We start from the raw sequence: 14,753 nt of genomic DNA on the forward strand, positions 1-14,753 counted from the left end.
GTAAACACATTCAGCTACCGTGTATGCAAAAAAAACCCACCACGACCACACTTTCCTCCCACACCAGTTTCCATTCTAATCAAAGTAATAAACTTCATTTAAAAAATGCAAAAGCAAAGCAAATGCTGTTTGGCTTAAAATGGATTTATGTGCAACCAAATACAGTATATGGTACGAACAGTGTTGCAGATATGGATTAATGTGGGGAAATTAATTCATATTGAATTATAGGGCCTACTTTGTGTTCTTGAAAGTTAGTTTTTGAAGTAATTTATTGAAAACATCTTGGTAATGCATACAGAGTAGAGCAGGAACTAAAACTAAATTAAACTCCATTAAACTATTTACTTATCACTAATCCAAAGAGAACAAAAAAGTCGTTTGTCCGAAGACTTCATATTGAAAGTATTAACTGTTATGAGGAAATAGTAAAATAAAAAAAGTATTTATCTCTCTGGTTAATCAGAGTAACTAAGACAAATATGTTGCAATGTAAATAAGAAAATGGATGTGGTAAATGTTTGTTGTCTAGAAAACTCTTGGTGGTGTGTGTCATGCTGTTTGGCTGATGGACTGATCAGTGTGCCTTGCTTCTGAGCATCTCCTTGTTTGCAGCATTTCTTTTATACAGTAAGACAGACACGGTGCAGAAATACAACACATTTTTCACCAGTAGTATCACATACACCACACTGAACAGATGCAGACTGCGTCTGAGCTCAAACAAACCTGCACAAGAGACACAAACAATTAATTCATCCATTTCACTCCGATCATTTTAGCATCATACAGTGGAAATAGAAACGTATTGTTTCACATTGTACTAATAATGATTTTATTCTCATCCCATCCATATACACTGTATATAAACTTTATTTTAAGCAGTGTTCAGCTAGCACCCTAAAGCATTCTTCAATTTGTTCCTCTGGTGGAACCCTTAAAGGTTCAATATAGAACCCTACAACAGAGGGTTTTTGCTTTTAGAAAAGATATAAGACCCTTTAAGTGAAACAATATCTGACACAGAAACAATTAAAAATAGTACATTGCAGGGTTTTTTTTTACCATATATAGGTGTTTCCTCCTCCTCTTTGTCTTCCTCTTTTACCTCTTGTTGTTGTTCTTTTTCTTTTGGGGTTGGACAGGTAGTAGCAGGGACAGGATCAGGATCAGGTTTCTCTTCATCTAAAGAGTACCAACAATATAGAAGCATTTATATACATATAAATGGACTAAGCTGGTAACAAAAGCTTTTAATGAAATAAGAACAGAACATTGCCTTGTTGCCTTGGAATGTCTCTTTTCACTTCTTTAATGCTGCTGTCATGTAGAACAGAACAGGTGAATTTATTGGTCTTCACTTTCTGTTTGTCTACAATGAGCATGCTGGTTATTTTGACCTCTGGAAGATCATCTCTCTGCTCCAGCTGCTCATCACTTTTCAGGTCCACTTTTGTTCCACTCTGATCTTCTGCATGCCATGTGAATTTCACAAAGTCCGGGACCATGTTTCTCGCCTGGCACAGCAACACACGCTTTCCATTCGACTGAGTGCTGGACGCTGGGAACGCGGACAGTTTGGGAGTCTTTATGCTACCATCTGTTAGTTTATAGGACACAGGATATAATTATTGAACAATCAACAAGTGATAACAACTTGTATATAACAACATGTATTCTTGGTCGATCTGGAGCCTATCCTGGCAACAATGGGTACAAAGAAGAAGAATTCACCACAGATTGGCTGCCAGTGGGCACCATTCACACATACATTTACACACTCATTTACACCTAGGGGCAATATAGCATAGGCAATCCACCCTGTATGTATGTATGTGTGTGTGTGTGTATATATATATATATATATAAATATAACAGAACAGAAAAGGAACGTTTGGTTGTTGGTCCCAGATGGGCTTGTTCTCACCATTCTCTTCAAACCTCTGACATGTTTAGTCAAATCTTTTCCACCCACAGAATTGTTGCTCACTGGATGTCTTCTAATTTTCATACAATTCTGTGTTGACTGTAGACAGTTGTGTGCAAATATCTGAGGAGATCAGGAGTTTCTGAATACTCAAACCAGTTGTCTGGCACTAACAACCACGCCACGATTAAAACCACTGAATTCACATTTTAGCCAATTCTGATATTTGTAGAGCAGGTTCCACTGTACGGTTACATAAAGCACATACTCAATATTGTATAAAATCATATAATATATCATATACAGACATATAAAAATTATGTTTAATTCTTTAGTGTCTTTTTAGCTATGTAAAATGTAAGGAAAATGAAGGTTTAAATAAACAACTCTAGCATGGCTTGACTTGACCAACCATCCTTCAAGAGGAAGACTCCTTCAAGACTCCTTGGCCATCCGAACCGCTAAATATCTGTCAGTCTTAATGAAGCCCGGCCTTTTTACTAAGCATTTATCCATGCAATAAATCCATAAATCCAGAAAAAAAACTACTTGAACTCTATTTTTGTTGCTATACTAACTTTGCACTCAGGAATGCATTGCTGTTTTAGGTTTTTTATCTTATTTATCTTTTAACTATATTTTATTTCTCTCAATGCATTGTATATATATATATATATATATACAGTACTGTGAAAAAGTCTTAGCCATTTTTTTTTCAGAACAAAAACTTTGTTATAGATTTTTATTTTATGACTTCTACATTATTGATTCAGTACAAAAATTTTTAGAAATTCCAAACTTTAGTTTTGCAGCACAAAATTAAATGTTACAGAAAAATGTTTGTATGTCAGTAAAGAAAGCAGCATATTGCATAAGAGACACTTTTCAGACAAAAAACATAATGAAGGCTGCTGGGTTTTGCTGCAAAAATAAGAAGCAAGTGTGACAGTCAAAGTCTCCAGAAGAACTGTGGCTGCTTCTGCAAGATACTCAGTAACACCTAAAGCTAGTTTCCTTATAAAACTGCACAAATCGTACCTGAGACTACTATTTTTTTTAAAGCGAAGGATCGTCACACCAAATATTGACTTTGTTTCATTTATTACTGTTGACTGCTCTTTATAGTATTTTTTTAATGTAGAAACATTTAATTTCATTATTTTTGAAGGCATCTTTGCTCTACAGCATTTATTTGCATGTGCCTAAGACTTTTGCACAATACTGTGTGTGTGTGTGTGTGTGTATATATATATATATATATATATATATATATATATGTGTGTGTGTGTGTGTGTGTTTGTGTATGTGTGTATGTGTGTGTGTGTATATATATATATATATATATATGTATATATATATATATATATATATATATATATATATAATTTATATTTTCTTTCTAAATCAGTTGGGTTTTTTATTTTGTTTGCAATACGACTAAAATTGCCTAATGTATGAAATGTGCTATATAAAATTAATCTGCCCTTCCTTGACTTGCTTAACTTATTTCTAACAGATTTTTTTTATATATATTACTGATATCCTTAAACCCTGGTGTAGTGAACTAGCATTAGGATGTGCTTTTGATTAAGACTGTACAGAACTTCTGAAAGTCACTCCTGATAAATTTACATGCTGTAAATGTAAATGTAAAACCAGCTGTATAAGATTAAGACAATCTCATGGATGTGTAAAACATTTTGGCTTGACCTTTATACTTATTTGTGGATTTTTTTTTTCTTCGTCTTCAAGGGCTTTTTTCTTTTGTACATTTAAAACTGCTCGTTATGATTATTAGTGTTAAAGGGGTTACTCGTGTATGTATTTGTTAATTTTGTATACAGTGCTATTGGGAAACAACCATAATAATGCAATAATATAATTATAATATTTTTCTTATGCCTGTTTATATAGATCAGCACTAATGGCAAGAATTGCAAACTTTGTAAAAGCCAAATAAGAAAGCTGAATAAATCTTTAGTTTTACTATTAAATGGATTACTAAAATTTTGGTCAGCATGTAGATAGGATGTTTTACAAAATATTAATTTGAATGTTCCATCATTATTTAGCTTGTACAGATATAAATATTTCATAGTAACATCCCAAGTCATGCTTAGTAATAGAGTACAAGAAAAACTTTTAAAATCAACTAATATTGCAAGTCAAATAACATCCCATTTAAAAAAAAAATTCAGTCTTTAGATTTTATTCTTACCTGTAACATACAGTCTGATGCCTGAGCTGAATACTTTCTCATCCCCCACAATGTGATATGCAAGAACAAAAAGTAGCAAGGGCTGAACATATTTTCATAGATGTGTGAGTAGCTTAAATTGTCCCATCGTGCACATTTATCATACTGACCTGGAACTGTAAATCAAAACAAAACAAATATGAATTTCTGATGGACCTGAGAGATGCCTTGCTCTAATCAGTGTTTTGTTGTTTTGTTAGAAAGCTGAGAGTAAAGAAACCCAACACCTTCACCTGTAAGTCTGTCTTGCCTCAACCATTTGATGGCACAGTACTGTGAAATAATGCCTTAATTTATCAAATCTATATAATTATAAACACATTACTGAGAGACCCATAAACACCACTATTATCTGATGGTATTTTTTTTACCCCTTATTTTATTGTTTGCGATCCAATAGTAAATATGTTGTAGCATCGTGCTTGCTGGTCTGCATTGATGATATGTCACTGGCTCCAAATGAAGCTTTGTGGACCTTCCTGGAGCCTCTATGAAGGTAAGACTTCACTATTCTATACATTTGTTGCACGATCGTGGAGCAGCGTATTAACGTACCTTCCACAGAGTTGCACCTAATGATAAAAAATGGTAACTACGATGAGCACTAAAAAAGGCCCACTGGGGCAGAAATCACACTGCCACATGCTCAGTCTATGAATATTGTCAGTGGAGGAGTGAACAGGACAGTTAATGACAGGGTTGCCAGGTTCATGGTTTTTACACCCAGTTGGTCTAGTTTAAAAATACTCTGCCACCCACAAAGATCTTGTTTTATAACAAAAGCAAAGTGTAAGTGCAGATAGTGTGTCTATAATCTAAGAACCATTTCTACTGCAACACTGGGAAAGGGAAAAGGGGATTTCTGGAATTTCCAATCTAGTTTCAGGTCTTTTCTGTTGATTTTGAGATTGGAATATTGATTTGGGATGGAAATTTTGCTGAAACCTGGTTAATGATATTAGCCCTTCTGTGTTTGTCTCACACACTGTGACAGTAGGAAACTCACCTGCTACATTGAGCACAGTTAAAATTTTATGTCTAAAACTACTCAGAACAGGCTGCTAGACTGTTTGCTGAATGATTGTATGCTGAATGACTGTATGCTGAATGACTGTTTGCTGAATGATTGTATGCTGAATGACTGTTTGCTGAATGACTGTTTGCTGAATGATTGTATGCTGAATGATTGTATGCTGAATGACTGTTTGCTGAATGACTGTTTGCTGAATGATTGTATGCTGAATGACTGTTTGCTGAATGACTGTTTGCTGAATGATTGTATGCTGAATGACTGTTTGCTGAATGACTATATGCTGAATGACTGTATGCTGAATGACTGTATGCTGAAAGACTGTTTGCTGAATGACTGTATGCTGAATGACTGTATGCTGAATGACTGTATGCTGAATGACTGTTTGCTGAATGACTGTATGCTGAAAGACTGTTTGCTGAATGATTGTATGCTGAATGACTGTATGCTGAAAGACTGTTTGCTGAATGACTGTATGCTGAATGACTGTATGCTGAATGACTGTATGCTGAATGATTGTATGCTGAAAGACTGTATGCTGAATGATTGTATGCTGAAAGACTGTATGCTGAATGACTGTTTGCTGAATGACTGTATGCTGAATGACTGTTTGCTGAATGACTGTATGCTGAATGACTGTATGCTGAATGACTATATGCTGAATGACTCTATGCTGAATGACTGTTTGCTGAATGACTGTATGCTGAAAGACTGTTTGCTGAATGACTGTATGCTGAATGATTGCATGCTGAATGACTGTATGCTGAATGACTATATGCTGAATGACTGTATGCTGAATGACTGTATGCTGAATGACTATATGCTGAATGACTGTATGCTGAATGACTATATGCTGAATGACTGTATGCTGAATGATTGTATGCTGAAAGACTGTATGCTGAATGACTGTTTGCTGAATGACTGTATGCTGAATGACTGTTTGCTGAATGACTGTATGCTGAATGACTGTATGCTGAATGACTATATGCTGAATGACTGTTTGCTGAATGACTGTATGCTGAATGACTGTTTGCTGAATGACTATATGCTGAATGACTCTATGCTGAATGACTGTTTGCTGAATGACTGTTTGCTGAATGATTGTATGCTGAATGACTGTATGCTGAATGACTGTTTGCTGAATGACTGTATGCTGAATGACTGTATGCTGAATGACTATATGCTGAATGACTGTATGCTGAATGACTGTATGCTGAATGACTGTATGCTGAATGACTATATGCTGAATGACTATATGCTGAATGACTGTTTGCTGAATGACTGTTTGCTGAATGACTGTATGCTGAATGATTGTATGCTGAATGACTGTATGCTGAATGACTGTATGCTGAATGACTGTTTGCTGAATGGCTATGTTGTTGACTCTCAACTGCCTATTACGGGTTACTCTAAAACTTCACCAGATAGTCGCCTATAGTATAAACGTGATAGCCTCTTGACTTCATTTTGTCTGAGGCTATGTCTTTACACCAAAATCATGCTCATGAGCTGCTGCTGATGGTTGTTGTACTGAACATGAACATGACAAAGCACTTTACAGTAAGATACAGGTGAGTGTGTAGCAAGAGAATAGAGGACGTTAAATGGACATAAATATATGTAAATATATGCTTTCTTGAAAATTGTATTAAGTTTGAATTAAATTTTAATTGGTAACACAGAACGAAACACATACTGTATGTAGCCTACAATAATCATGAAGCGATTATTATTTGATTTGTGAATGAAGTGATCATTATTTGGCTTGTGAATGAAGTGATTATTATTTGGCTTGTGAATGAAGTGATCATTATTTGGCTTGTGAATGAAGTGATTATTATTTGGCTTGTGAATGAAGTGATTATTATTTGATTTGGGAATGAAGTGATTATTATTTGGCTTGTGAATGAAGTGATCATTATTTGGCTTGTGAATGAAGTGATTATTATTTCATATGTGCATCATGTGACTATTATTTGATTTGTGAATGAAGTGATTATTATTTGGCTTGTGAATGAAGTGATTATTATTTGGCTTGTGAATGAAGTGATTATTATTTGATTTGTGAATGAAGTGATCATTATTTGGCTTGTGAATGAAGTGATTATTATTTGGCTTGTGAATGAAGTGATTATTATTTGGCTTGTGAATGAAGTGATTATTATTTGATTTGTGAATGAAGTGATTATTATTTGGCTTGTGAATGAAGTGATTATTATTTGGCTTGTGAATGAAGTGATTATTATTTGGCTTGTGAATGAAGTGATTATTATTTGATTTGGGAATGAAGTGATTATTATTTGATTTGTGCTTCATGTGATTATTATTTGCCTTGTGAAGTCTGGATTTCTCAGTGGAGGAAGGCAGCTGGGGGTTTTTGCAGTGCAGGAAGGGGTAATCTGTAACCGTGTCCCCGCGCCACAGCGCGCAGTAGTAAGTGGCCGCGTCGTCGTCGCTTACGCTTGTGATGGTCAGGGATAAGGTGCTGTCCTTTTTACCACCCGTAAATCTGCGGGAAAATTGATCCTCGATGGTGGCTGTTGAGGCTCCAGCTCCGAAGTACAATAGGCGTTGCAGGGCCTCTTCGGGTTTCTGTCTGTACCAGTGGATAGCAGTGGAGGAGAGCGTCACTGAGGAGTCCACGGTGCAGCTGAGGCGCTTATTCCTGCCTCTGCGAGCTGTTTCCCGCGGCGCAGAGTGCGAAAACTGCGCACTGATGCAGCCTAAGCAGCACAAACAGTCATTACTGATCCTAAGATCATAGAAGGAGCAATTTATCTGAGTAAAGTTTGTCAGTGCATTTAAATGGGCGCGAGCTTACCGATTAGAGCCAGCAGGAAGCATGCAGTTGGCATGATGGACATGGTCAGATTTGGGCAGCAGACCTCACGTCTTTGCAGAGGTTTGTTCGTGAGAATGGCTCTAAAAATGCAAATGCAAGGCTCCAGTGAGTAGCCCCCATGGGGTGCAGGGGGTGGGCATTAAGGCTGCTGGAGTGGCAGTTTTGTGCAAACAACATTTCATCATCATAACAGATGCAATTTTTTTTGTTGTTTTTTTGTTTGTTTGTTTTTTGGTGTGTGTGTGTGTTTTAACCTATCCAAACTTCTAAAGTTAGTGTTCTGTTTTGCAAATCACACAGCCTAGAATACACTAGTGGCCCACTACTGTGTTCAGGTGTCAAAAATGCAAATATCAGTTAAAAAAAAATGATTAAAGGTATTTTGTATAAAATAAATTACTTTTGTGATTGCAGTAGGGTCCACAGGTAGACTCTGGCAATTTTGGACAAACATACACAGCTAAATAAACATGTGCACACCCTAAAGTCCAAATGAAGTAAAAAAAAAAAAAATCATTTTAGAGCAACAAAACTTTCTGTTTGTTTGGTTTTTATTTGTACTCAGCCATACAGTTTATTGTAACAGCTGTGACCACATTTTGATACTGATCACTCCTCATGTGTCTCATGTGAAGGAGTTAATTTCATTTTTAAAACGCATTGCGGCAAGCAATAACATTATTATTGTTATTTTATTTTAATTTTTTTTGACAACAGTAACAATAATACTAATACTAATACTACTACTAATAATAATAATAATAATAATACCTACAGAAGCAGGTAATTTAGAGTGCAGTATTACAACCAAGCAGCAGCAAAACATGGCTACAGCTTATAATATATGAAAAAGGCTACACAATTATCAAAGTTAAATTATTTTCTTGCTGTAGTCAGTAAAGGCTAATTTGTAATTCATTGTCTGTAGGCCTACTTTTTTGTACCGAATGAAAAAAAAAACACTGCTAAAACAAAACAGCTGATAATTACAGGATGCTTTGGCCCTCAGTTCACACTGCATTGTTTGCATGTGACATGTTTTACACCTGACTTTTTTTATTTATTTATTTATTTATTTTACTTTGTAGGAATCTTAGTTGTGAGTTTCTGCCCTTATATTTGGCAAAAAAAAAAAAAAAATCCAGACATGCTAATGTATATGAAAACTATACTTAATAATATGAATGCAGTGAAATTAAGAACCCTCAGTAAATTAGGCCAGATGGGAATTTGTTGCTGGATTTTTTTTTTCATGTATGTATTTGTTTGTTGTTTGTTTAATTATTTATTTGTCATGAATTTATAATGTTTTGTGGTTGTCAGTTTTGTGTTCTGGACTCTCAGAACTAATCAGTGTGTTGTTGGCCTGGATTTTGCTCTTGATTTGAGCCAAATAGCTGCTGCAGTCTAAGAAATCAGCGACAATCGAAGGCATTTGCATAAATATGATGTTATTATTATATAGGCCTATTATAATAAATAAAAAATAAAACAAACACATTTCTGTAAAGTGAATTAAAACTAAAAGTAATTAATAATTTATTAATTATAAAAAGAAATTATTAATGCCTAAGTATTAAATCATAATGAAATAAACCCATATAAAATAAAGATAAATAAAGTAATTGTACAAAAAAAAATAAAAGGTGGGTAAAAAAAAATTGCGCTTCAAATAATTGCATATTAGGCCTAATTCCAATTCCCATCTAACTTGGGATTTGTCAGATGTGGTGAGAGAATATTTGTAACAGATGATGAATTCTGGGTATCAGGACATATATTTGCATAGGCATATATTTTTATACCAAATTTTATAAGCTTATTTTAAAACTGAACATCTGTAATGGAGACCTGCACACTACATTAAAAACATAAAACAAGGCCAATAGTGCTCTCTGGGGGCCACAAGGTAGTTGTACATGTGTACATTCATTTCCACAGACCCTAATAGTCACGCTATAAAAGTCTCCAGCTGAGGGGGTTTGCAGATGTAGGTGTCGTAGCAATTAATGAAGATCAACGATCCCTCCGGAGAGCAGGGGAGTTGAGAATCAAGAATCAAGCTGAGCAGTTCTCTGCAGAGAAAAGCTCCCCAACTCTTCAGAAAGGTACACTTATATCCATTTTCATGAAAAAACGTCCACATCCTGTTTTTCACAAGACCCAACATCCCCATATATGCTTATGTTATTGTTTAAGGAAGCCTTACTCACTTAAGTTTACAGCTTGTTCCTGGTCTCCCCACTTAGCAGGATAGCAATGTCTATGTAAGGTCATATAGATCACTTTCAGGCCTCCGTGTCACATTGTGCACTATATCGGTTCCATACATCTATGACATTGAGGATTAAATATTATCAAATATGCGTACACATTTTGTGGTGAACATTTTATGGTTACAATCTTTCTATATAGGAAAGTGTGATCAGTTTTGTAAGATATTCTAAACCACAGGGATGTTTTATGTATGTCTGACTTTTTCTACACTGAATCATTTTGAGCATTTCAGTTGGTGCTGATTTAGTTGAAAATGCGTTTGCTTTCCTGAAGAAGAAACACAAAGCTGTATGGAGTATTCTTTATTCACTTTAAAGATAAATTAACACAGATATGTACATCACAAAAAGTCTCTACAGTGAAGGCTAACAAACACAGGAGTGACCTTTACCTCGTCAAGACAATAAGACAATGGATAACTTTTAAACCAAACAACACATATTGCATATTTTGCAGATATCCCAGCCCAAAACTCTCCCAATGAGCTTCACTTTAAAAAATATAAAGTTAAATAAATAGAATTTTTCAAAACATAAAACTTTATTCAACACTTTTTTTCCATACACGTCCACAGGATAACTGTTATTATTTATGTAATTATGGATATAAGGAAACTTTTATCACTAGGTTCTGTGTTTTGCAAAGCTGCATTTTGCCAAAAAGATGTTCTTCTTGAAACATTTCATGTTTGTAACTCTACAGATATCCATGTTTCTCTTTTAATCAGTTCACATATTTAGGATTTTATTATTATTTTGGCAAGAGCACAGCAAGTATTTAATAAAACAAATTGTGCCCTTAGTATTACAAGGTTCTATCTGGAATTCTGTCTTCATCCAGGTAGAGACTTATATTACTAAAATCACAAATTATCGATATCAGTTTCTCCAGATATTATCACCAGAGCCGTAAACGTCCAGCCATTAAAACTACAGAGAACACTAACAAGGATGCAAGGTAACATTTAGGTCGGAAATGTCTTAAAGGAAACATTGAAGTCTTGCATAACACTTAGAACGGTTAAATAGATCATATCACTACAAATTTGGATAAAATTTGCTGCAGAGCAACAAACTCAATACAATACACTTGCAGAGAAAATATTTTTTTGTCTTTAGAGCATAATTTACCTTTAAACAGATAGGGATTACATGTGGAGGTCACCATAATTCCAAAAAAGCACACATCAATTCGTTGCTGCTTACAAGTAAACAAACATAAACAGAGAGCTCTCGGGTCAAGAGTAAGGTAGACCATACTATCGCATCATGCTCTGTTATTTTCTTTACACTCTGAGTAGGGCTTTTGTGTCCTCTCATTTTGTTGATTGTGTATTTTCCTCTTAGATACATTTTGCTTTGTTCATTCTGATCGACAGCTGTGTGTCAGGGCTCCAGACTGCACTGTAGTGTTAGGGCTGTCTGTAGCTCTTGGCTTTTGTATGTCCTGTCCCAGCATGCTCTGAGGCTTTAGCCCAGTCGCTGTATGAAATTCTCTGGAAATAATCCTTTCTGAGCAGAGGCTCCCTGATGTAGCCAGTCACGCTCCCTGATGCCAGTGAGCCAGCCAGCATCCTGCAGAGACACTTAAGTCAGTATAAGCTAATTCTATATAGCAAAATACATATTTACATATTTACACTGATGGATGGGGTAGAGGTTGTTTAACAACCTAATAATTGAACTTATATGATAGTTTTCTGTGATAAATGTACACTCACCAGCCAGTTTAATGGGAACACCTGTACAAATGCTCATTTATGCAATTATTCAACCTGCCAGTCATGTGGTAGCAGCGCAGTGCATAAAATCATCCAAATACAGGTCAAGAGATTTAGTTAATGTTCACATGAGAATGATTGGAAAATGTGATTTCAGCGGCCTTCACTGAGGCACGGTTGATAGTGCCAGACAGGCTGGTTTGAGTGTTTCAGAAACTTCTGGGATTTTCACACACAACAGTCTCTTGACTTTACACAGAATGGTGCCACAAAAAAAAAAAAAAAAAAAAAAAAAAAAACATCCAGTGAGCAGCAGTTCTGTGGTTGGAAATGCATTCTTGATGAGAGAGGTCAGAGAATGGCCAGACGGGTCTGAAATGACATCAAGGCTACGGTAACTCAACCACTCTTGACAACCGTGGTGAGCAGAAAAGCATCTCAGAACACACAACACACTGAACCTTTAAGTGGATGGGCTACAACAGCAGAAGACCACATCAGGTTCCACTTCTGTCTGCCAAGAACAGGAACCTGAGGCTGCAGTGGGAACAGTGAAATACTCAATCCAGCCCATCCGGTACCAACAACCATGCCACGGACAAAGTGAATAAGATTGCATTGTACCCCATTCTGATGTTTAATGGGCACAATAACTGAAGCTTTTGACCTGTATCTGTATGACTTCATGCATTGCACTGCTGCCACATGATTGGGTGATTAGCTAAGTACATGAATGGGGAGGTGTATAGCTATTCCTAAAAGTACAGTAAGATTTTAGTGTGTAAAATTTTGGACCAGAGATCACTAAATACTAATGCACATACTGAATGTCCTTTACCTTTGTATTCATATGTTTCAACATATGCTTGAGAAGTTGATAAATTACCCTTAAAAAATTATAAAACATGCTTTAAAAGTCCAAAAATAGCTGCAGCTATCATCTCAGCAATTTTTCCACATTCTTTTAGGAATCAGAGAGAAGCATTTTAAAATCTGTTAGCAGTAAACATCTAACAGGCAAGTGGTTTTACCATTCACAAATATAATAATCTATCAAGTTGTTCTATGCAAAAACAGGTCACGGAAAACCAGTCTCTTGGAGGAAGGCATGGGTACAGTTTGGGTCGAGACTGCGTTTTCAATTTGTATATCTCTATATTAATATAATCTTTTTTTGGATTCACCATGTCAGCAAATTATTCAGCATACAAAAAATACTGATCTTTAAATCAACTTTTGTTGAGTGGTACTGACCTTTGTCTCTGTGTTTTCTGTCAACTAGAGTGACACTAGTCAATTGTGGATGTCTGTTATCTTATTTATACAGAAGAGGGAAGTTTGTGTTTTCCTCCAAGTGATTTTGAAGCCATTTTGTAAAAATAAAATATTCCACTTTGCCCTTTGTGCTGTTTCACCACAGATATAAAACAGTTTTTAAAAAAGGTAAATAATCTAGATAGTCGTTCTGTCAGTCAGCAATGTTCAGTATGACAGGCTTCACTGCAGACGTTCCTGGACTGCAGAAAAGTATGTAATATGGAGCAGGAACTAATTGTTAATGGAACCAAGAAACTAAAATTTTGTCTGGTCTATCAGTGGGTTGGCTAGATTTAATTTTATTTAATACTGAGCTATGTGCTTCAGGTCACTCAGACATTTTGAGTGTGAACACAGTTCATTAGTGCAGTTCATACCTGATCTTCCATCAGCTCTGTGGGAACGACAAGAACAATGTCTCCCCTCTTCAGATCAAGCTCATCTGGGTTTGCAGCCTCAAAGTCATGCATTGTTTCAACCTAAAACAAAGAGAACAGATTTTGTTTTGTCCTTTTTTTTTTTTTTTTTTTTTTTAGGGGTACACATAGGGTTCAAACATCTGTTTATTAACCTTATACAGGAAGCCTAGAGGCATGCCAGAGGAGGAAATATCTTTGGCTGTCTGGCTGTCTGGTGTCACTCCATCTCCGCTGGCTGCTATTGGAGACACGATGTCACCATCTCGGTCATCATCGCCCTCATTGCTGGAAGCAGGCTCAATGACCACAGATGGAATAGGCATCTTGTCCTGGGATGAGCCAAAATGTATGTGAAATCAAAATTTCATATAACTTCACTAAAATTTCATAAATGTAAATTTTATGAGCAACATTTTAAGCAAATTGTTCAACCAGTTCTTCAGGTAACATTCTAAACACAAGGAAACCATGGTTCATCAAATAAAAAAAAAGTACAATCATAAAAAAGTACATAAATTAAAAAAAGAAGTTGTTTCAGGTTAAAAAATGTTACATTCTTTAATTAAAAAACATAATTTATACACTGCAAATACACATACACAACAAATGCAAACAGCTCATTAACATTCTGTATATAACATCCTAATATCTCATTCATCAAACAGCCTTTATTCTACATCCAAAGCACAGACATCCTGGTTCTTATTAGTGGCAAGTATAGCATCATGGCTAAATATCTACCTCCTGTTCAAAATTCTTTGAAGCCCCTTCCTTACTGGTTTCATCCCCTGGTTTGACCTCTACTGTACCAGTTTCTCCTTCTGGTTCGACCTCTACAGTACCAGTTTCTTCCTCTGGTTTGACTTCTAGGGTAGCGGTTTCATCTTCGGGTTTGGTCTCTACTGTACCAGTTTCATCTTCTGGTTTGCTCTCTATGGTCTAAAAGATGCATCCAGTCGTGAGA

The 14,753-nt window shown here is 35.7% G+C and overlaps 2 protein-coding genes across 3 annotated transcripts in view; both read right to left on the minus strand.

The window, feature by feature from the left end:
* Nucleotides 1-254: 254 nt before the first annotated feature.
* Nucleotides 255-8,195, minus strand: LOC113540016 (immunoglobulin kappa light chain; the record flags this gene model as incomplete). The annotated part of the gene is made up of 6 exons (XM_053233547.1): nucleotides 255-729; nucleotides 1,066-1,185; nucleotides 1,280-1,600; nucleotides 4,146-4,227; nucleotides 7,621-7,937; nucleotides 8,036-8,195. Coding segments are annotated over 6 exons (1,152 nt in total), but the record flags the coding sequence as incomplete, so codon positions are not given.
* A 2,425-nt stretch (nucleotides 8,196-10,620) lies between these two features.
* amph (amphiphysin) overlaps nucleotides 10,621-14,753 on the minus strand; it is a 36,499-nt gene continuing 32,366 nt past the window's right edge. Inside the window, exons 22-25 of one of the 2 annotated variants that reach the window (XM_026936998.3) lie at nucleotides 14,531-14,728; nucleotides 13,942-14,118; nucleotides 13,748-13,849; nucleotides 10,621-11,907 (exon numbers count right to left, since the gene is read on the minus strand). In XM_026936998.3, coding sequence (XP_026792799.2) covers nucleotides 11,803-11,907; nucleotides 13,748-13,849; nucleotides 13,942-14,118; nucleotides 14,531-14,728 — 582 coding nt within the window. In that variant the 3' untranslated portion in view covers nucleotides 10,621-11,802. The remainder of the gene's footprint in view (nucleotides 11,908-13,747; nucleotides 13,850-13,941; nucleotides 14,119-14,530; nucleotides 14,729-14,753) is intronic. The other variant, XM_026936999.3, reaches the window with a different exon arrangement.

The sequence above is a fragment of the Pangasianodon hypophthalmus genome, chromosome 4, assembly GCF_027358585.1.
Source record: "Pangasianodon hypophthalmus isolate fPanHyp1 chromosome 4, fPanHyp1.pri, whole genome shotgun sequence".
NCBI lineage: Eukaryota > Metazoa > Chordata > Actinopteri > Siluriformes > Pangasiidae > Pangasianodon > Pangasianodon hypophthalmus.